Source organism: Myotis daubentonii, chromosome 11 (assembly GCF_963259705.1).
Source record: "Myotis daubentonii chromosome 11, mMyoDau2.1, whole genome shotgun sequence".
Lineage (NCBI taxonomy): Eukaryota > Metazoa > Chordata > Mammalia > Chiroptera > Vespertilionidae > Myotis > Myotis daubentonii.
Window position 1 is genome coordinate 57775696 of NC_081850.1, and position 20686 is coordinate 57796381.

Below are 20686 nucleotides of genomic sequence, written 5' to 3' on the forward strand. Positions count from 1 at the left end.
TGCAAGAAAAAGGAATAACCTTTCATAGGTTCAAAGATAATATTCTGGTTTTTCCTCTTGCATCAAAAGCAACATATCTTCTCCCCAAAGCACTTGCTCCAAGTGCTGGGACAGGCTGATTCCCCTTTCATTGAACTATTTCTGTAAATAAATCTTTGTGTCAATCATTTCCTTTGTTAGTGGAAGGCTTCTTTAGGGGGCCATGTTGTCCTCAGTAAGAGGTTGCAGAGCAGTTCAGACAGTTGGGGTAGCTTAGAGTTCTGTTACTTTGGGGCAACTTACATATGGCACCCTGTGAGCCCATCATCCCCCCCCCCCCCGCCACACACACACACACTGAAAACAAAACCATAATAACAACAAAGAAAAAGAGTAGGTGTGTGGTTGTGCAAGAAGCTCCTTTTTGTACTTGCCATTCTATCTGGAATGCACGCAAAATTCATTTCCAGGGCCAAACTGTACATCACAGCTAACCCTCACTACCTCCCTTTTTGTTCTTCTCCTTCCAATTTTCTTCCTTAGGCCCATTTCTCTTCTTCCAATATTCCTTTTTGCGGGCAGTTCTGTTAGATAGGACAAGGGTCTCAAGGTCTGGGCAGTTCTAAATGTTACCTCTTGCTAAATGTTAAAATATAGCACAGTATTTTGCAGATGCAGCAGTAAACAAATAGGATGAGCTGGCAGGAACTCAAAAAGCAAAAGTAACCAACTGCAAAGAAGAAATCAACATGTAATTGACCAGAGTGTAGGAGAGCAATACCAAGGCTCAGTTGGGAGCGGCAGAGCTTTGCTTACTAGTATGAATCCCATCTCCTTTACTTGCTGCAAGTAAATAAAACTACCTTGCGACACCCACATCTTGTTCTCAGGAGAACACCCCAAGCAGAGAACCCCTTCAGTCAGTAACAGTTCCACTGTAAATCCCTTTCCTTTCTCTTTCTCATTCCTTTCCTATTATGTGTCAGGTATTGCTCTAGGATTTGGGGAAGGATTAAATGAAACAGAGAAGACCCTTGATATCGTGGACCTTATATTCTGTGGCAGGAGATGGAGAGGAAAAAATACCCAAAATAATAAATAAGGGAATTTCAGATAATGACGAGAGAGAACTTTGAAGGGAATCACACTGGGTGGTGTGATAATGTGACAGATGGGCCTGGGGGCAGGGAAAGGGGAGGCTGCTGAGGGGTGAGAGGGAGGAGAATTAAAATTAAGTTCAGACCTGAGTCATAGGAAAGATTCAGGCAAAGGGAAAGCATTTCTCTTCAGAGAGAAAGGCTTTGCAGCAAGAAGCCGTGGAACAAATGCAGGGAACTGAAGGGAAGTTGGTGCGGTTAGAGCTTGGAGAACCATGACAGGAGTGATGATAAGACATGAAGTCCAAGTTTGCAGGGGCCAGAGCACATCTGGCCTGGGAGGTAATGTAGGGGTTGGCTTTATTTTAAATGCACCACAATGCCAGGTCCTACCGAGCAAGGTAATGACTTATTTATCCAGAACACTGACTATCCACTGTTGAGCTCCTCTGCATTATCCACAGACTGAGCCTATGAAGATTTCATGACAGTCGAACACACACAAAGGATTTATTATATAAGGGCGTTTGGGACACACAGGAACAGCTGACAAATGGGAGCCCTCTGCTTCACTCTCATCATGGACCTCTTCTCTCATTTCTCTGACATAATGAAGCTGCCTCATTCCTACATTCTTATGCCACCTGTTCCTTGTTCATTTTTTATAAATTCATCATTTGCCTTTGGAGTTTCATATTTTTATCTCCAAATGATGAACACAGATGTACTTTAAAAAATCAGTTCATTTATCCATATTTCCATGTAGGTCGTTAGGAAAAAGGTCACAATGACTTGTTCCATTCTAAACCAAAAATTCCCATTCAGCAGTGATGACTCACATTGTTGTGAATCATCTAAGTACTGGGCTGACCTGCCAGCCACAGCAGGTCTCCGTGGCAGCTCTAATATATTAAGTACTTTATTTTTGCCATGAGCACTATTCAATTTCCAACTGTCTTGGACACAGCCCCACGGGTTTTCTAAATAAAATCCAACCAAAGAAACCCAGTGCCAGTTAATGAACATTTCTCAGCAAATTCCTTGTAGCTGGGATAAAAATACCCAGATTGTTCAGGTGACTTAAAATTACCCAGTTTTATAGCGTGTGTTACCACAACTCACAACGCATCTTAGTGTACCTCAAAGTCCCACAGTAATCAACTCCACTTAGAATGCCTCTCCACCCAAATTAAGTTACCAATTAAATAAGTTCTCCCAAATGAGAAGTGTAGCCAACGTAAATTAGATTAGCCCTATCATTATATAAGTCCTACTTGTATTCCCCAGTTACACTGTAGTATTCTTACCATTTTTTCTTTAAACAACAAAAAAGAATGTAGGATTCAAGTGTTTCCATTTAAGAAATTCACTTACGAATTTTCAAGTGAACAGCCCATACTTTTGAATGGTACAATGGTGTGTGTGTGTGTGTGTGTGTGTGTGTGTGTGTGTGTGTGTAATACTAATTGCCACATCACAAAAAAACATCCCATTGAAAGAAAAGACAATGACACAAAGTCTTCTCAGGATACCTCAGTGGAATGGATGCTTTTATTTTAACTAATATGTCTACACAAATACACTGTCACAAATGAGAGCTTCTTAGGCCTGATTATAATTTAAACTCTGAAAGATGAGGACTGTTAAGAGACCTTCACTGAACTGTTAACCTATGTCCCTTGATATGAGAAGGGGAGTTGGGTTCTCCTCTAACCCCCTTGTTTAGGATTAAATGAGAGACTTCAGCTTTGGTGTGAAGCTGTTAGCTGTCCTAATCAAGGACAATATACAAAAACTGGGTTCTAGGAATGAGGGACAAAAGGGAAGAAAATCTAGAAGTGGGTAGAGATAAAAGGGCAGCACTGAGCTGCAGAAAATGTCCAAGGGTGGCAGACTCTAGTTAAGCTCAATGGGAGGAGGTTCTTGGTGTATAGGCAGAGAATTTAGACAAGGCAAAGATGGCCATGGCCATCCAGAATGACAGTCAGGGGAGGGAGTGTCTGCATGTGGTAGACATCTGAATTAGAAACAGCAGAAATGTAAACCAGCAATGGTTCCGTCTTGAGCCTTTCTAGCTTAGATGTGGCTCTTCTCCCACTGGACAAATAAATTTTCATGAGGCAATCCAATCATTAAATGCAATAAACTCTCATGAGGTCCATAGGTTGAGGGTGGTTCTATTCTCAAACATGAGGCCGATTCTGTTTTCAAACAGGGGAGTAGACCAGTTGCTGGGAGAGGAGGAATGAAGGTGTGGAATCCAAACATCTTGAATAAGTCATCTAGTAGCTCTGATCACTTTGGATATTCCTGGGAGATACATAACAGGTCACTATAACAACACAACACACACTGATACCTGTTTGTTCCCCAAGGTCCACATGACAATGAGTTTCTACCATCTTAGTTTACAGAGATATTATTCAGTCCAGGTTACAATCATATTTTACAGAAGAGAATTGGACTACATAGATATCTATAACATGGATGGGATTAACCAGAGGGGCCGGAAGTCAGAAGAGCTATGTTTCAGTCCTGCTCAGCTGTGTGAACCTGGAGAAGTTGTTCAACATCTCTGGGTCTCAGTTTGTTCATTTGTAATGTGTGGTGGTGAACCCACTGCCACCTCCACCCCCATCCCTGTATACCTCCTCCCTGTTCTTAAGGGGATCCCCACATGGAAACTCCCTGTGGAAATGTAAACGCAAACAGAAGATGTGGCACTGAAACAGACTGGACAACTGCGTGAACTCTCATGTAACCATCTGTCCTCAGGAAGGGACATGTTGTCCTCCGGTTCCATAACTATCATCCAAGGCCATTTACTTGTAATTCTCGAGAAAAGTAATTTTCAGATGATAGTCCTGGAATAAGTTCAAGAGGTGTCTCAGATCACTTCTAGTATGAATGAAAAATTACCTTGGTTGGAGGTGGGGCCAAGCTGCGTTCCCTCCAAATACACTTGAGTTTTATATACTTACTACAGGGGAGAAAAGAACTAGAATTTACCCTGTGCCCTCTCTGGGCTAAGCACTTATAAGGTGTCTTACATACAGTCTCAAGGCAACTTTAAAAGGTAGGTACCACTGTCCTCATTTTACAGGTGAAGATACTGAGACTCAGAGTGGTTATAACTTGGCCAAGTTCACACCACCAGGACATAAGAGAAATCTGAAAAAAAAAAAAAATGCAGCATCTTCTGACTTCACAGTCCATGTTTTCTCATGCTACCTAGAAGAAAAAGAAATGAGGGGGACGGGTTAGCCAGAAAAGTTAGGGAAAGGGATATGCAGTTAGTAAAGAGCTCACCCATTCAATAGCATTCTGCAATGCCCAATTTCCAAATAATCAGAATGAGACAGAAATCTGCAATATTAAGTCTCTAATAAACATAAGCAATCTGACTTTGATGATCCATAAGGTGCTTTCAAAATCTGCTGTGCCTTAAAGTTCTCACTAACAATACTGATTATCCGTGCACTGCAGTGCGGAGAAGAAAAAGGCAGGTAACGGATGCCAGGTCACCTGCCTCCACGCTGCCAGCACTGCACAGCTTTTATTGGCTTTCATTACATCAGGACAAGGAAACAAGCAGAATCTATCCACGTGGTCCTGCCTGTTTAGACATACATTCTGAATACATCCATTCTCATGCCCAGTGAGAAAGAAATCAATCCAAAGGGATCTCACCTTTCACTAAGTTCTACCCTTAACATCCTTAAACAGTCATATCACTGTGCACGGTATTTGTGGCAGTCTCAGTCTCTATCACGAAGCAGAGCTGAAAACAACTGGAGAATGTAACCGGTATTTTAACGCCCCCTCATTGGGTGGGTCAGACTGCATGAGGCAGTGTGGCTGTGTGGAGGGACAGAGGTCCGGATCTGTGGCCAACTGCTGCTCCTGCCAAGGTTCTTGACTGGTCTTTTCCTCTGCTGTCCCAGTGCCTCTATCCTCAGCAACGTTAAACAACGAAGTATCTGCAAGCGACCGTGTCTAAATAAAGAGCTCAGTATTTGAATCTCCAAGAAGCAGCCGATTCCAGGAAAGCATTTCTTGGCCCACTAGAGCAGACTGGGGTGAAAGTTGTACCGCAGGCTGGAGAAGAGCCCGATGTGTTTCACAAGGTTGGGTTCCACCACATAGGCCCGCTCCCCCTTGGCCCTCAACAGTGAGTACAGGGCCATGTCCTTGCCAAAGCCCTGGTGGCAGTACACCTGGGACAGGTAGGTGAGGGTCCGGCGGGCCGCAGGGGCAGGGAAGAGCATGGCTGGGGTGCAACACTGCGAAGCAGGGACCACACTGTACAGGGAAGGGCTCAGCCGCCGCAGTTCCAGGAAATAGTGCCTGCCCACCAGTTCCACCAGACCCATGCTGTACAGGGAGAAGAAGAGCAGGACGGGCCAACTGAAGCCCGGGCGGCTGGCAAACCGCATGTATATCCAGGTTAGTATGGGCCCCAGCACCATGCCCACGCCGATCCACTCCAGGATCCGCATGGGCTCTGGGTTGATGTAGTGCTGGAGCCTCTCGGGGTGATAGAGCTTTAGATAAAGGGCATCTCTGAGGTGGGACTCGGAGAAGCGAGCCCGCAGGAGGTGCTCCAAGACGGGGAAGATCTGCTCTTCTGGAATGGCGTCGTCTTCCACCATCAGGACGTAGTCCGGGTTGTAGGTCTGCAGGGAGGACTCCAGGCAATAGACATAGTCCTGCTTCTCTTTCTCAAACGAGTTGGTCGAAGGGTCGTCGCCGTAATCGTCCTCAGTGCCCTCGTAGCGGTTGGCCACGGGCACGTACTTGGACAGCAGCTTGGCATCCACATGGCTCACACTGCGCTCCACGTTGCACAGGAAGAGCTGGTGCCCCTCGCACTGGGGGCCGCACTGTTGAAGCAGCCGGTGGAACTGGGACACCACCTGCAAGACATAGTGGAAGCCAGGCTGCCTGTCCACGGTGACGATGGTGATGACCAGCCAGGGCCGGGGGGTGGCCTGCCAGACGATGGGCACTGAGCCGTTGGCGGAGGGCAGCTCCTCAAAGTAGTGGAGGGCAGCTTCACCCTCTTTCAAGCTCTGTTGCAGGTAATCTTGGCTCATCTGGTTCAGATGCCAATGGCGAAGGTAGAAGTAAGAGTGTAGAAGCCGGTGACAGGCCAGGGGGGCCAGCAGGCCGAACGTCACCACGGTCAAGATGAAGAGCTGGACAGCTGTGCTGCCCCAGGAGAGCCGCCTCAGCCTCCGGAGGAGCATGGCCGCGGGCGAGGCGGATGTGCTCATGAGGTCAACTTCTGGTCAGGTCTGGTCCCGAGAACAAACCATCCTGGACTGTAGGCCCCGTTCAGTGCAAGTCAAACCTAAAGAAAGAGGAGGAAGAGAATGGTAAAGGGACAGAACTCAGCGTGTATCAAACCAGAAATTCCAGTTCTAGGTTGTGTAGCTATGAGCAATGAGCAGGGGTGGGGAAACCTCTTTCTGCCCCAAGGGCCATTTGGATATTTATAACATCATCCTCAACTTAAAAATTAGCCTGCTATAGGCTCACTCTCCCTCCTGGGAGCACACCCTTGCTTTTCCCTTCTCCTCTTCTTCCCCAACAGGCAGACATTTTCTCAACTCTAAGGGACCCTGTGAGACTTGCAGCCAGGGGAGCAGTGGGCAGTCGCAGCTCATCCTGGGCTAAACCCCCAGACCCTATCCCCAAGGCCCCTTTTCTCTGACTCCTCCAGTGAGCTGACAGCAGCCCCACCTAGGCTCACTTCTTTCCCATAAAGCTTTTAGAAAGCCAAAGCGCCCCGCCCAGACTCTCCTGTTGCCTGCATCCTAGGCCCTTCCTGTTTCACTGTTCCAGCTTTCGTAAACGTGCCCTCACAATCACCTGGATTCATGCTGTGAAATCTTTCCTGCACAAATTAAAAAGAAAAAAATTAGCCTGCTATATTTGGTCAAACATTTAATTAACTCACTCCTAATGCCTTGGCAGGGCCAGACCAAATGATTTCGTGGGCCTTCTATAGCCTATGGGCCGGACATTCACCAGCTCTGCACCAGAGACTTAAGTATTTTCTCCAGTGCACTACCTTTGGTTGTATCTGTCAATAACCTCTTGGATTCTTCTGTTATTTCTGTGAGTAATGAAACCTTGGTACTCTAACCGAGTCCCTACATCTACATGTTTTTTGTTACTCCTCACCTGAGGATATTTTTCCATTGGTTTTTAGGAAGAGTGGAAGAGAAAGGGAAAGACAGAAACATCAATGTCAGAGAAACACATCAATTGATTGCTTCTGACCAGGTCCAGGGCCTGAGGGGCCTGCAACCAAGGTATGTGCCCTTGACAGGAATCGAACCCGGGACCCTTTGGTCCGCAGGCTGACGCTCTACCCACTGAGCCAAACCAGCTGCAAGTATGTCAAACTCAAAGGCTAAACTCAAAGGCTAACATGGGCCAAATAAACAAGGTTTAAGTTTCTGTGGGCCGAAAAAAAAACAAGAGCTTCAATTTTCATAGAAACGTAGGTTTATTTCGATAGAGACATGCTGAATACAAAGGGCTGAAATAAACGAGTAATCGTTAATATAAAAGAATAGAATATTTTAATAAAAGTTAATATTTTTCTTGAACATTAACTTATCAGTACTAGACACTGAATAACTGCACAAATAAGCATAACGCAAATAAACCTATTTTTCTTGTTCTCCGAAAATGAAATATTTTCTGTTGTGCACACCAAACTAGTCAGTCCAAGACTAATGACGTGGCAATCGGCTGCTAAAATATTCACTGCTAGTATTAGTGGAGAGAAATGGTGCACCTGTGCAGAAGGCGCGTAAAGGAAATGAATGCAACACGATTATAGTAATCAGTCATTAGTGAGCCTTGTAGTTCATTATTAATAACTAGGGGCCCGGTGCACGAAATTCGTGCACTGGGTGTGGGGCGGGGGGGGGGGGGTGTCCCTCAGCCCAGCCTGCCCCCTCTCACATACTGGGAGCCCTCAGGCGTTGACCCCCATCACCCTCCAATCGCAGGATCGGCCCCTGCGATCGTGGGCTTCGCTTTAGGCCCAGGCAAGGGACTCCTAGCTCCTGGGACTGCCAGCTTCGACTGTGCCCAGCTCCCATTGCTGGCTCCACCCCTACTTCCTGCTATCACTGGCCAGGGCGGAAAAGGCACCTGATTCTCCGATCATGGCTGGGGGGCAGGGCAAAGGCGGCCCCTTCTTCCTGCTTTCCCTTTTGCCTCCCTGCATTGTGCCTACATATGCAAATTAACCACCATCTTGTTGGCAGTTAACTGCCAATCTTAGTTGGCAGTTAATTTGCATATAGCCCTGGTTAGCCAATGAAAAGGGTAGCTCGTACACCAATTACCATTTTTCTCTTTTATTATTGTTGACTAGAGGCCCAGTGTAAGAAATTCATGCACTGGAAGAGTCCCTAGTGGCTGCCGGCCGGGTACTCCCTCCCAGCTGCCTGCCAGTACCAGGGCCTTCCTCCCTCTCCCCCACTGGCCTTCCCCCCACTGGCTTGCCCCCTGGTCGAACTCCAGAAGAACTCCAGTGGATGGGACAATTTGCATATTATGCTTTTATTATACAGGATTGTGTATAACAGGATATTGTAAAAATTAAGTTATGAAATTTTTATTAAAACGTTTCTTACATACCATTATATTTGCTGGACCACAAAAATATTCGTTGTGGGCCACATGTGGCCCATGAGCTGTGAGTTTGACATGCTTGGGCTAGGGCAGTGGTCAGCAAACCACGGCTCGTAAGCCACATGCGGCTCTTTGGCCCCTTGAGTGTGGCTCTTCCACAAAATACCACGTGCAGGCGCCCAAGTACAGTGTGAGTGAAACTTCGTGGCCCATGCGCAGAAGTCGGTTTTCGGCCTGGGCGAGTGTATTTTGAAGAAGTGGGGGGTAGACATATAGAGAGGATGAACGAAAGGAGATAGACGAAACAAGTATACAAGACCAATGTGGATGGGAGAGTTGGAAGGGGTCGACCTCAGGGAACGTACCTCAATCAGACTGAGGACGTTTCTAGCAAAGGCCAGTTTAGGAGTACCCTAATTAAGTTAATAACAATGTACCTACCTATATAGTTTAAGTTTAAAAAATTTGGCTCTCAAAAGAAATTTCAATCGTTGTACTGTTGATATTTGGCTCTGTTGACTAATGAGTTTGTCGACCACTGGGCTGGGGCATACAGATGCTTAGTTAGGTTTACAAGGTGCCAGTAAATTACCAGGTATGCAAGTTTATTATGTTAATTAGGAGTGACACAGACATGGGTTCTTAAAACAGATGCAAAAAAGCAAGGCGTGACACACACAAAAATAAGTTTCAACCTAAATGCATTGTAAATACTTGTTGATGTAATTTCTGAAAACTGTATTTTCTACACATCTCAAACCCCCCAAAAGTGACTATTTACAGTTTCCTGAAATGTCTTTGTTAACATCTTCCATTCTTATTTCCCTAATCTTATGCAACTATACTTAAAAGTGAGTATTAATTTAATCCTGATTGCTCTCCCACTTTATTTTATTTTTACTTTTATTTTAATCCTCACCCGAGGATACGGTGTATTGGGTTTTTTTTTTTTTTTAGTTGATTTTAGAGATGGGGGCGTGGGGAGAGTAAAACATCAGTCGGTCACCTCCTATATGAGCTCCAAACCCGCAACCTAGGCATGTGTCCTGACTGGGAATCAAACTCACAACCTTTTGGTGTACAGGATGGCACTCCAACCAACTGAGCTACCTGGCCATGGCTCCCATTTTACTTTTTACTACCATGGGAACCAGTGAGAGAAGGGATCTCCCCTGTACAAGAGAACTCCAGAGCCCCAGACTTTAGGAAAGAAGGAAATGTCTGAGGTTGGCAGAGATGGAAATGGAAGAGACAGATGCCCCTAGCCAGTTCCATAAAGAAAGGCAGAGTGACATGATGACTCAGAATACAGGTCAGGTATGTGTTGGTCTGGATCCCAACCTGGCCACTCACTTAGTGGGAAGTCACTTCACTCTCCACACCTTGAATTCCTAACCTCAAAAATGGAGATAATAATGCTTATCGCATAGGGTTTCTGTGAAGATTAAATGTGTTTCAGGGCATGGGCAACAGTGTGGTGATTGCGGGGAGAGGAGGTAGAGGTAGAGGTAGAGGTAGAGGTAGAGGTAGAGGTAGAGGGTATAGATTTCCAAACATCTCTACAGTGCAGCAGGTCCTCAAATAACGTTGTCTGTTTCTAATATTGATGAGATGCTGCAGGACCCTAACTCTTATTTATATCAATTAGAGTCTATGGTAAAACTGGTTTCATTATACTTTATTTCCCTTAAAGTTGAAAAAAGCCATTAGTGATGTTAAGTGAGGACTTACTATGTGATGACATAGTAAATTCAAGGAAGCAGACAGACAAGTCTCATTTCAGCAACAGAAGCAGATGATCCTGGGAAAGCGCAGAGGTGAGACAGACTATCTCAGTGCTGGATCTGAATAGCACTGAAGAGGGAGATAAGCAGGGAGAGATCCGAATAGGACACCACCCCAGCTTGCTGGTTTGTGACTTCTAGAGTACTGCAGACTGGTTGCTCCTCTCCGGGATCTGCTGCGGCCAAGGGAGTTAATAAATCACGGGCTGCACATCTCCATGGCCTCGCCGGCTCCACGTCACTGCCAGTGGAAAACAGGGACTGAAGTGGGGTTGAGCTCACAATCCTGCTAGCCAAGGTGGCCTTGGGAACAGAGTCACCCAGGTGGTTTCCGGCCTGTTCTCCCTACCCAAGAGAGCTGTACCCACTTAGAAGGAACAGAATACAGCCAACAGAGAAGGCCTGCAGCTTGGAAAGTGCAAGACACATATTAAGTGCTAAGATGACAATGTGATCACAATGACAAAGCCCAGCTCTGTGTTTGGTATAAAACTGCTATCCATCCTCCTTCATCACACTTTTCTAGTGACGGTTTTTGGTAATGCAACAATGGGACACTCCTTAGTCCAGGGGTGGGATTTTTTCAGGAGTGTGTGTGTGTGTGTGTGTGTGTGTGTGTGTGTGTGTGTGGAGGGTCATACAATTGATTTGAAAATATGAATCTGATCATGTCAATCTCTTGCTTAAAACCCTTCTTTAGCTTCCCTTTGATCTCTTAATAAAATCCAAACTTCCTATCATGGTCCACCAGGCCCTTTCTGATCTGGACCCTGCCTTCCTCCTTCATCTTGTTGTACTGCCTCCCTTTCTCAGTATGTTCAAGACTAGAAGTTGGCAATATCTTTCGGTAAAGTGCTAGACAGTAAGTGATATTTTAGACTTTGTGAGTCACACACTGTGTCTGTTGCATATTCTTCATAGACTTTTGTTGTTGTTAATCCTCACCCGAGGATATTTTTCCCCTTGATCTTTACAGAGAGTGGCGGAAGGGAGTGAGAGAGAGGTAGAGGGAAACATCCACGTGAGAGAGATACATTGATCGGCTGCCTCCCACATGTGCCCCGATAGGTAGAAGGGAACTAGGTGGCTTAGGGTGAGATAAAACATTTTATAAAATACCTATTTACACCTTTGGGTTTAAAGGTACTGACTTATAGAAAATACATTTTCAGCTTTAATATATTTGACAGAAGTATCCAATCGTAGCAGTTTTATGTATAATAGGAGCTTATTAGATTCCTTGCTAACCCTTGGTTCAGCCAGCCTCCCCCAGCAAAACATAAGCTTATCTGTCTTGATCACCAGGGATAGCCAGCACCTAGCACTACTGGAGGGTAAAGTCCACAACATTTATTGAATGAACAAACTGATTAGATACGACTGGAGAGACCCTGAAACCATCAAGTTCTCCCAGGCCCTTGGCTTCCTGAATGTATTGTCTAGGGACAAGCGTGTCAAACTCAAAGGCTAACACAGGCCAAATACACAAGGTTTATGTGGGCCGCAAAAAAACAAAGCTTCAATTTTCATAGAAACATAGGTTTATTTTGATAGAGACATGCTGAATACAAAGGGCTGAAATAAAAAGAGTAATCCTTAACATAAAATAATAGAACGTTTTAATAAAAGTTAATATTTTTTTCTTGAACATTAACTTACCAGATACTGAATAACTGCACAAATTAATAAGCATAACACAAATAAACCTAGTTTTCTTGTTCTCTGAAAGTGAAATACTTCCTGTTGTGCACACCAAACAAGTCAGTACAAGACTAATGATGTGGCAATCAGCCGCTAAAATATTTGCTGCTAGTATTAGTGGAGAGAAATGGTGCGCCTGCGCATAATGAATGAATGCAACACCATTATAGTAATTAGTCATTAGCGAACGTTGTAGTTAGTTATTAATAATTATATATAGCAGGATATTGTAAAAATTAAGTTATAAAATTTTTATTAAAACGTTTCTTACATACCGTTATGTTGGATGGGCCACAAAAATATTAGTTGTGGGCCGCATGTGGCCCATGGGCTGTGAGTTTGACATATTTGCTCTAGGACAGCGGTTACCAAGCGGTGGTCCATGTGGTTTGAAAGGTTGGTGACCGCTGGTCTAGGTTCTTGCTAAAGGGCCTGGTGTGCTTGCAGGGCTGGCTCCAGAATTTCTGTACGAAAGAGACTTGTGTGTTCCAGGTAGCAGAGGGGAGGGAGAGGACTTTCTTAAAGCTATGTTTATAAAGCAAGCATGAAGATGTGCCTTAGATTTCATTATTTATTGGGATGGAAACTAAAGAACCTAGTGCTGATATAAAGAGGACCTTTAATCCCAGGCAATTTCCCTACTGTGAGCAATGAAATGATTAACATCTCAGAAATCTCATTTTAAAAATCTGGTGTGAGAAGGCTGTTCTACTGATGATTAGTGAAGGAGAGGGATTCTGTACAGAGAACACATGGTCCCTGCTGACACTGATCAGTTCTTGCCAGGGTGATGAACAGCCCCAGATTTTTTTTATCCTCACCCGAGGATGTTTTTTATTGATTTGAGAAGAGAGAGAGAGAGAGAGAGAGAGAGAGAGAGAGAGAGAGAGAGAGAGAGAAGGAAGGAGGGGAGGAGGAGGGGGGAGAGAGAGAAACATCAATTAGTACCCTCCTGCACACTTGCCCACTGGGGATACAACCTGAAACCTAGGTATGTGCTGACCAGGAATCGAACCCAAAACCTTTTGGTGTACAGGACAACGCTCCAACCAAATGAGTCACCTCGCCAAGGCAATAGCCCCAGATCTGCATGGCTTACAGTAACAGCATGCATTTCTTGGTCGCTGGTCTGTGGACAGCTACAGCTCAGCTTGGGTTCAGCTCCAGACTGAGGGTCAGAATCCGGTCACCGCACATACATCCCTTTCCCGTCAGGTTGCAGAACGGCCACCTGGGCATGCTCTTTTGCTGGATGGCAACATTACAAGAATCAAAATATGCAGATACATTTACAGCCTCGCTTAAGTGTGCCATAGGTCAAGTCCACTCACCATGCACCGGCCAAAGCAGGGAGCCAGAGAAATATACTCCTCCACAGAGCAGAGGAAGGGAAAGCAGCAGACCGGTTTCTAAGCCCTCAGGAACAAAGATAGGATCTCGCAATCTGCGCAGAGAGTCTGGGACATTTCTAGAATGCTCATAAGGCATCTGGCTCCCTATCATGATAGACTGTATAGGTCAGAACAGGCTACAACAATGACCCCAAAGTCCCAGGGGTTTATAAAATCTGAGGTTTAATCCTTGCTCACATTACTTGTCCGTTATGGGTCGACTATCTCTGCTCCATGTCATCTACACTCCAGGACCCAGGCAGACAGAAGTGCCTCGTCTTCCCTGACCATGGCTGGTTTTGTGGCAGAGGGGAAAGGGACAGATAGGGAGTCACAAGCTGGCTCTCACAGCTCCAGTTCAAAATCACTCACATCATGCCCACCTACATTCACGGACCAGGGCCAGGCACATAATCACTCTGAGGTACAACAGGGCAGAGTTATGTAATTTTCCACAAGAAAGGGGGTTCTAAAAAACACATGGCCAACCCGAGGGTCATTGATTAGGTAAATGTAAGTCTCTCCAGGGAGGGGCAGAAAATGTCTTGAGCAATAACGCAATCTAGCACGCCCACCTTCAGCCGCGGGAGCTGGGGTCAGATCCCCCATTCAATGATCAGATGTCTGGTTTGCCTAACATCCAGCTACATGAAGTCACGTAGGCATTGAGGACCATGTTCTTGTTAGCTTTTAAAACCTCTTAAAGGATTTAACCAATTGCTGCACAGTGGCATGCGGTGACCAATACCACCTAACATTTACTTCACTTTACTGACCCGGTTTTAAGATAACTGGCGTTAGCAGAACAGACCTGAAAGCCTAGAATTTTCCATTGGCAACTTGAGGGAAGGAGTTCTCCACTCCCAGCCCAGTCATAGGGGTAGGATAGACGAAGAGCTGTGTCCACAGTATCACTCTGATTGCCCTTTCCAGAATTCCATGGTCTCCATGATGATGCCGGCTCAGGCCCATACTCCAACAATGTTGTCTACTGATTGGCATAGGAGAGGCGGCCTGTAAACAACCCTGCCTTCACAGCCCCGCCTCTAAGGCACAAGGATTACTGAAATCCTCGTCTATCCCTTGCTAGTGCACTTTGAACCACAAACAGTTCCTAAACTGGATTGTGCCTGCTACCATGTCTAGGATGGAGCTGTCAGGGAAGGCAATGAAGGACAAAGACACCAAGAAATGACCATGAAATAGGGCTAGGATGAATAAATGGAGCGACAGCAGCAATCACAGGTTAGTGCATCTTCTGAAAACTAAGCTGAAGGGTCACAGGAGTAGGGGAGGCAGAACACCAGGCTGAGCTGCGCATCAGGAGATAACGACGCTGTGACACACGTTTCCCCAGTCAGCCTCCTCCACAAACCGCACCACCACCTGGTCCAAAAGGCCAGTACGTTCCGACTTCTCACGCCTGTCCAGTCACTTCCCACGTCCTAGTATTCCTCTTCTCTCCTCCCCTTGCCCTGCTTCACTTCCATTCCCCGGTCACTCCTCACAGCCTCCATCCAGGCCAGCTGACTGCAACAGGCTCCCAAAAGGCTTCTGACTTCCAGAGTGAGCCGTTTTGGTCCCAATGAGACAGGACAGAAAGACGTTAAGGGGAAATCCCAACAAGTGGAATGAGGATGTGGGAGCAGAGCTGACATCCTCTCACCAGAGCCCCCACTTCCACGCATGATCAAAGGGAAAGTTTATCCAAGAACCCCGAGGTGGTCTCAGAAGTTAAGGACAACGAGGCCCCCGCCCAACCAGAGGCAGAGTCAGAATTTGACACAGCAACGCTTAGCAACAACCACTCGGGCCCTGGAAACACATAAAGTCACAAGAATAGATAGACCACGTGCGAAACTCACCCGCGAGGTGGCCCATGTCCATTTGGATGTGTACTTTTGCTTCTTTCACAGCCTCACCCCCGCCCTGGCCTCTTTCTTTTTCTCTGCCTGAATAACACTTGCTTTGTTCTCACTTCAACCAGCCTTGACATTTTTCCTGTGCAAATCAAGAACCTGGAGGTCACCTGACAGGAGTCCCTGACACACAGGCCCGGAGCCAGCCCCTGGCACTGAGGTGATCTGGTAACAGCAACACTTGCTAATCAGGTGAATTTGTGTAAAGAGATCATTTGATCTCTCCAAGGCTGTTTTGCTTCTCTGCAAAATGGAAAATAAAAGCTAGCTCATTTATGGAGGTGTTGTGGTGATGAAATGAGGCAACAGTTATGAAAGGCCTTTGTCAGACACGAGACACTGTGCAAATGATGGGAATGTTTTATATTATCAGCATGCGACACGCGTCAGCACAGGTCTGAACGTGACACTCTTTCTGTAGAACTGGTTCAAGGAGCCCCCGATGACTGCAGAATGAAGTCCAAATTCTTCACAATCCAGCTCCCACTATCTTTCCAGACCCACTTCTTCTCCCAGAGGCTACATCAACCATCAGGAGTCAGCTCAAATACACTCTTCCAAAAGCCAACCCTGATCTCTGCCGACCAGAAATAACCTTTCTTCTTCTCAAATGCTGAGGCACTTTACTTGAACTTTCCCCAAAGACATTCCTTTGTCACTTCCTACTTTAGACTGTACCTATTCATAGCTACCGCTTATTAAGCTTCCAACTACATATCCAAGTATTGTACTAGACTCGCATTATTCCTTCTGACCAAAATAACACTCTCAAATAGTAATGGAACTAATCCCATTTAAATGGGGAGGGGGTTGGGGGGGGGAAGCTACCAACTTGCAAGCAGGAAATTCAAACACAGGACAAATTTCATAGCCCATGTTTTTCCCATGGTGCCTGCTGCCTCCATGGCTTTATTCATGGCCCTTGACTTATGCCCCAAGGAATGTATAAAGCCCTTGTTAGTGGATTCAGTCTGATTTATCTTTGGAACACATGCTACCAAAGATGGACAGGGAATGTTCGGGGCAGTTAGTTTCGTTTGTCACAGGAAAAAAGAGAGAGGGGAAGAGGGCAGATGTTCAGGATAATTACACCAGGGGATGATATGGGACATTAAAAAGAAAAGAAAGGTTTACAGATACTGACAAAAGAGTCTTAGCTAGGTCTCTGTTATGGTCTGAATGTTTATGTCCCTCAAAATTCACATATTAAAACCCTGATTCCCAGTGTGATGATATTGGGAGACAGGGTCTTTGGGAGGCAATTAGGTCCTGTCCCTGGAGCTCTCCTGATGGGATCAGGGCTTTTGCAAGAGAGATAGGTGAGAGCTTGTTCCTTTCTCTGCTCTGCCAGTGAGGACACAACGGGAAGGCGGCCTTATATAAACCGGAACCGGAACCCAACTAAACTGGCCCCTGATCTCCGACTTCCAGCCTCCAGAACTGGGAGAAATGTTTCTGTTTAAGCTGCCCAATCGATGGTAATTTGTTCCAGCAACTGAGCAGATTTAAAAAGTCTCTAAGGGAAAAATGCAAACTATGTCAATGCAAATTGTAGAAAAATGTTCACAATCGGATCATTTTTTTGTAATGGGGAGTATAATTTATTAGTAGTGGCGGAAGAGATGAAAGCATGGGGGATGGAGGTTTCCTGTTCTGCTTTCTATATTTATGCAAAAAGCATACATTACTTTTATAATCCTCTGTTGAATTTAACAAATACCCATTCAACAAATACTGAGTCCGGTGTGTCAGGCACTGGGAGGGTGAACGTGACCCTACTCTCAGGACCCTTGTAATAAAAAAACAAGTAGAAATAAGAACGTACCATTGTTTGTTTGGGTGGAGCAGGAAGAGGTTGGTTCCCTTAAGCAAACTATTCTAAAGATCATCTGGAGTTAGTACTAACAGGAACTGCTAGGAAATGCTACTTTGGTGGCACATATACTAAAATTGGAAGGATATATTGAAAATTAACATGGTCCCTGTGCAATGATGACATCAAGCTAATGAAGTACTCCATCATTTTATTATTGTGATGGTGGTGACATTTGACAAAACTCATCAAAATATACATTTAATTTGTGCATTTTCTTGCACGTAAAACTGTACCTTAAAACAACTGATTTTTTTTAAACCCGGGAAAATGAAGATAGTGGGTAATAAGAAAGAATCTGCCGAACCAGACATTAAACCTATTATAAATCTTCAGTAATTAAAATTTGGTGCACTGACACCAAAATATACTGAAATAGATGCAAAAATCCACAAACAGATATAAATATGTCATAATTTATTCTGTCATAATTGTAGCAATTTAAATCAGGGGTAAAAAAAAATAGGCTTAATAGCTTTGCCGCAACTGGCTAACCATGAGCTCTCCATTTTACAGCTCAACCTAGAATTCCACATTTAAATTTCTAAATAAGAGCTTTAAAGTACCTGGAGTAACTCCAAGAGAATATTTATATAAACTTGTGTTAGGAAAGGCTCTTTTCAGCAAGGCCTTCAAGCAGAAACGATAAAGAAAAAGAATAATAGAATTGACTAAATAAAAAGTTAAACTTATACCTGGTCAAAGATGAAAAACTGACAAAAAACATTAGGAAAACTGGGAAAGACGGTGCAACATAAATGACAGAATTACTACTTTAACGTGTAATATATAAAGAGTGCTTAAAAATTGGGAACAGAAAGTCAACTGAAAAGGGGGCAACAGAATTAAGTCAATTCACCCACACAAATGCAAAAGGCCAAAACACACAGCAAGAGGCGTTGATTGCCCCTGGGTAAATCAAGGAACACATTGGTAAGCGGCGGTAATTTCCCCTGGGTAATCAGACATGCAAATTAAAACTATCTTTTTTGGGGGGGGGGCGGGGAGGGGGGTCCATGCTATTGGTTTAACTGTGTGCATGCAGGGAAAATTTAACATATCCAGAAAAAATCTCAACAATCTAAAAGACGAAGTTTAAGTTATCATTATTTTCTCCTTTACATTTATATTTCCTGCATGTTTTGTAATGAACTTTTCCTTTAAAAACATTCTAGTAATTTTAATAACGTTAAGTGTTAGACTCATCTCTTCTCACCTCCTCAAGGACCTGGTAGAGTGCACTCTAGACAAGCACCCCTAAAAGGCTCTCCTCCCTTACAAGGGGCTCATTCTCTGGGGGAAATTTCGCGCAGGTCTGCACCCTGAGATCCCGGAGCCTCCCACGGACCCGAGTGGACCACCAGGGACGAGAGCAGGGGAGGCCCGGGTGGCGCCCTCCGACGCCGCGGGCTGCGGGCGCAGTGCGGCACCGGCGACTCCCCAGCCCAGCCCCGGGAGAGGGCGAGGCCACCGGCGCGGTCCTTGCTCGCCCCGTGGAAAGCGAACGGGAGCGGAAGACGAGAGTCCCGGATCTCGCGTCGTCTGCCGCTGACCTTGGGCAGCCCCCGCCGCGCCTGGGCCTCAGTTTCCACACCCGCAGGCCCCGGCTGACGGTCCTGATCGCTGCGCTGGCTCCCTTCGGCCGGTCTTTCCGGGTCCTGGGAGGGTCGCCTTCCCGTGCCCGGTCGCCCTTTCTCGGCCCCCGGGCTGCGAGGTCGCCCGCAGACACCCATCACCGCCGCAGCGCGTTAGAGCGCGCCGGGCTGGCCCTCGGGGTGGACATTCCGCGGACCCTCGCCGCGGGGCGGCCATTAGGCGATCTGCCCCGAGGCTGCTCGGCCCCGCCAGGCTGGGCAGGAGCGGGGCGGGGGAGCTCGAGGGGGCCTTACCTGGACTCGCACACGCCCGGCTGGCACCTTCCAGTCGGCCTTGCGGCGCCACCAAAGCGGGCGCAGGGTGGGGAGGCGCCCTCGCCGCGACGCTCATTCATCCCTGCGCTGACGCGGGCCCCGGCCACGCACGGGGAGCCCTTCCGGGGTCCCCACAGTTTTCTGGAAGGAAGCGGCCGGCTCCACGGCTCGGGCCAAAGCGAAGCCCGCCTACCCGGAGCGCACGACCCGGCGCAGGCCCTCCCTGGCTGCGCCGGCCCGCAGCTGCTCACCGTGCCAGCTGCGGCCGCCCCGAACCCTGGTCCCCTCGACCTGGAGCCTCTCCGGGGAGCGCTCCAGCCGCGACGCCAAAGGGACCGGGAAGATCGTGCGCCGCGGAAACCTACCCGGTGGGGGCCGTCAGCGCCATCCTCTGCGCACGCGGAGGGCCGCCTCTGGTGCTGCCTAGACTGGCTGGTGCTGCAGTCCACGCCGGAGCCATTGCCGAAACCAGAAGCGGTTTAGGGGCGCGCCGGAGCCTCGCCTCCTCCCGCGCCGCGCAGCTCCATGTGACCTGCGAGCTGCGGAGCGAAGGCAACCCCCAAAGCTAACTTGGGCTGAAAAGGACGGCGAAGGGCGCCAACTGATGGGCAGAGGCGGAAAAGCAGGCTCAGGACGAAGGAAGTGGAAAGGAGGTAGGGATTGAGTCTCCGTGCTCGCTGTCCGCAGCCTCAGCTGTTCTCTGCTGGAGGGATTTGTTTTTGCCAATCATAAACACAAAATAGGCTCAGAGACATGGAAGCATGAACCAGACTGACAGATGTTAGCGGGGAGGGGGAGGCGGAGGGGAAAAGAGATTAACCAAAGAATTTGTGTGCCTGTATGCATAACTCGTGGACACGGAAAATAGTGCGCGGAAGGTCTGGGTGGAGCTGGAGACAGGTGGAGGGAGGCAAAGGGGAAAATGGGAGACGTCTGTAATACGTTCAACAATAACAATGCATTTTAAATAATAATAACGGACACCACTTCCGCCCCCAGTCTCCACTGTATCCAGCTTTACCCCAGGCACTTTATGAACATTCCCCTAGCTGTCACTTCACTCCTGTACCTTAGGGATTGCCATCCCCAATTTGCAAAGGATGAAAGATTTTAGAAGATACTTAGCCAAGTGCAACCCTTATTCCAAAAGCCAAAAATGTAAATATTTATTTAAAAAGCAGAAAGTCTTGGTTTAACGAGATCACCTCGGCAAGCATGGGGTTTAGGTCTGTAGCTCTTTCCACTCACCTGTCAGACTCTCCTAGGAGGGGCCTTGGTGGTTCATTTGAGTTGGAAGCAGTACCATCCCTACCTTTAATTTTGACAGATGGATAACATACCCATCTTACAGATGGAAAAATGTGGGTTTGGCC

The 20686-nt window shown here is 46.6% G+C and overlaps 1 protein-coding gene and 1 non-coding gene across 7 annotated transcripts; one reads left to right on the forward strand and one right to left on the reverse strand.

Moving 5' to 3' along the window:
* Positions 1-2596: 2596 nt before the first annotated feature.
* On the reverse strand, positions 2597-19816 carry PGAP4 (post-GPI attachment to proteins GalNAc transferase 4). Of its 6 annotated transcripts, none has more exons than XR_009447685.1 (3): positions 19293-19429; positions 4767-6429; positions 2597-4307 (listed from the first exon to the last, which is right to left on the reverse strand). XR_009447685.1 is itself a non-coding variant. In XM_059657511.1 (3 exons), the coding sequence occupies exon 3, from the start codon at positions 6350-6352 to the stop codon at positions 5141-5143; it is 1212 nt and encodes a 403-aa protein (XP_059513494.1). In that variant the 5' UTR covers positions 6353-6429; positions 12496-12684; positions 13320-15444; the 3' UTR covers positions 2597-5140. The 6 variants fall into 6 exon arrangements, 5 of the variants coding, with proteins under 5 accessions (XP_059513494.1, XP_059513490.1, XP_059513492.1 ...); XM_059657511.1 differs by lacking the exon at positions 19293-19429 and adding exons at positions 12496-12684; positions 13320-15444 and having other exon boundaries at positions 2597-6429; XM_059657507.1 differs by lacking the exon at positions 19293-19429 and adding an exon at positions 19679-19816 and having other exon boundaries at positions 2597-6429.
* On the forward strand, positions 17453-17556 carry LOC132212867 (U6 spliceosomal RNA). Its single transcript, XR_009447811.1, has one exon. It is a non-coding gene; the product is annotated as a U6 spliceosomal RNA (small nuclear RNA).
* Positions 19817-20686: the final 870 nt, after the last annotated feature.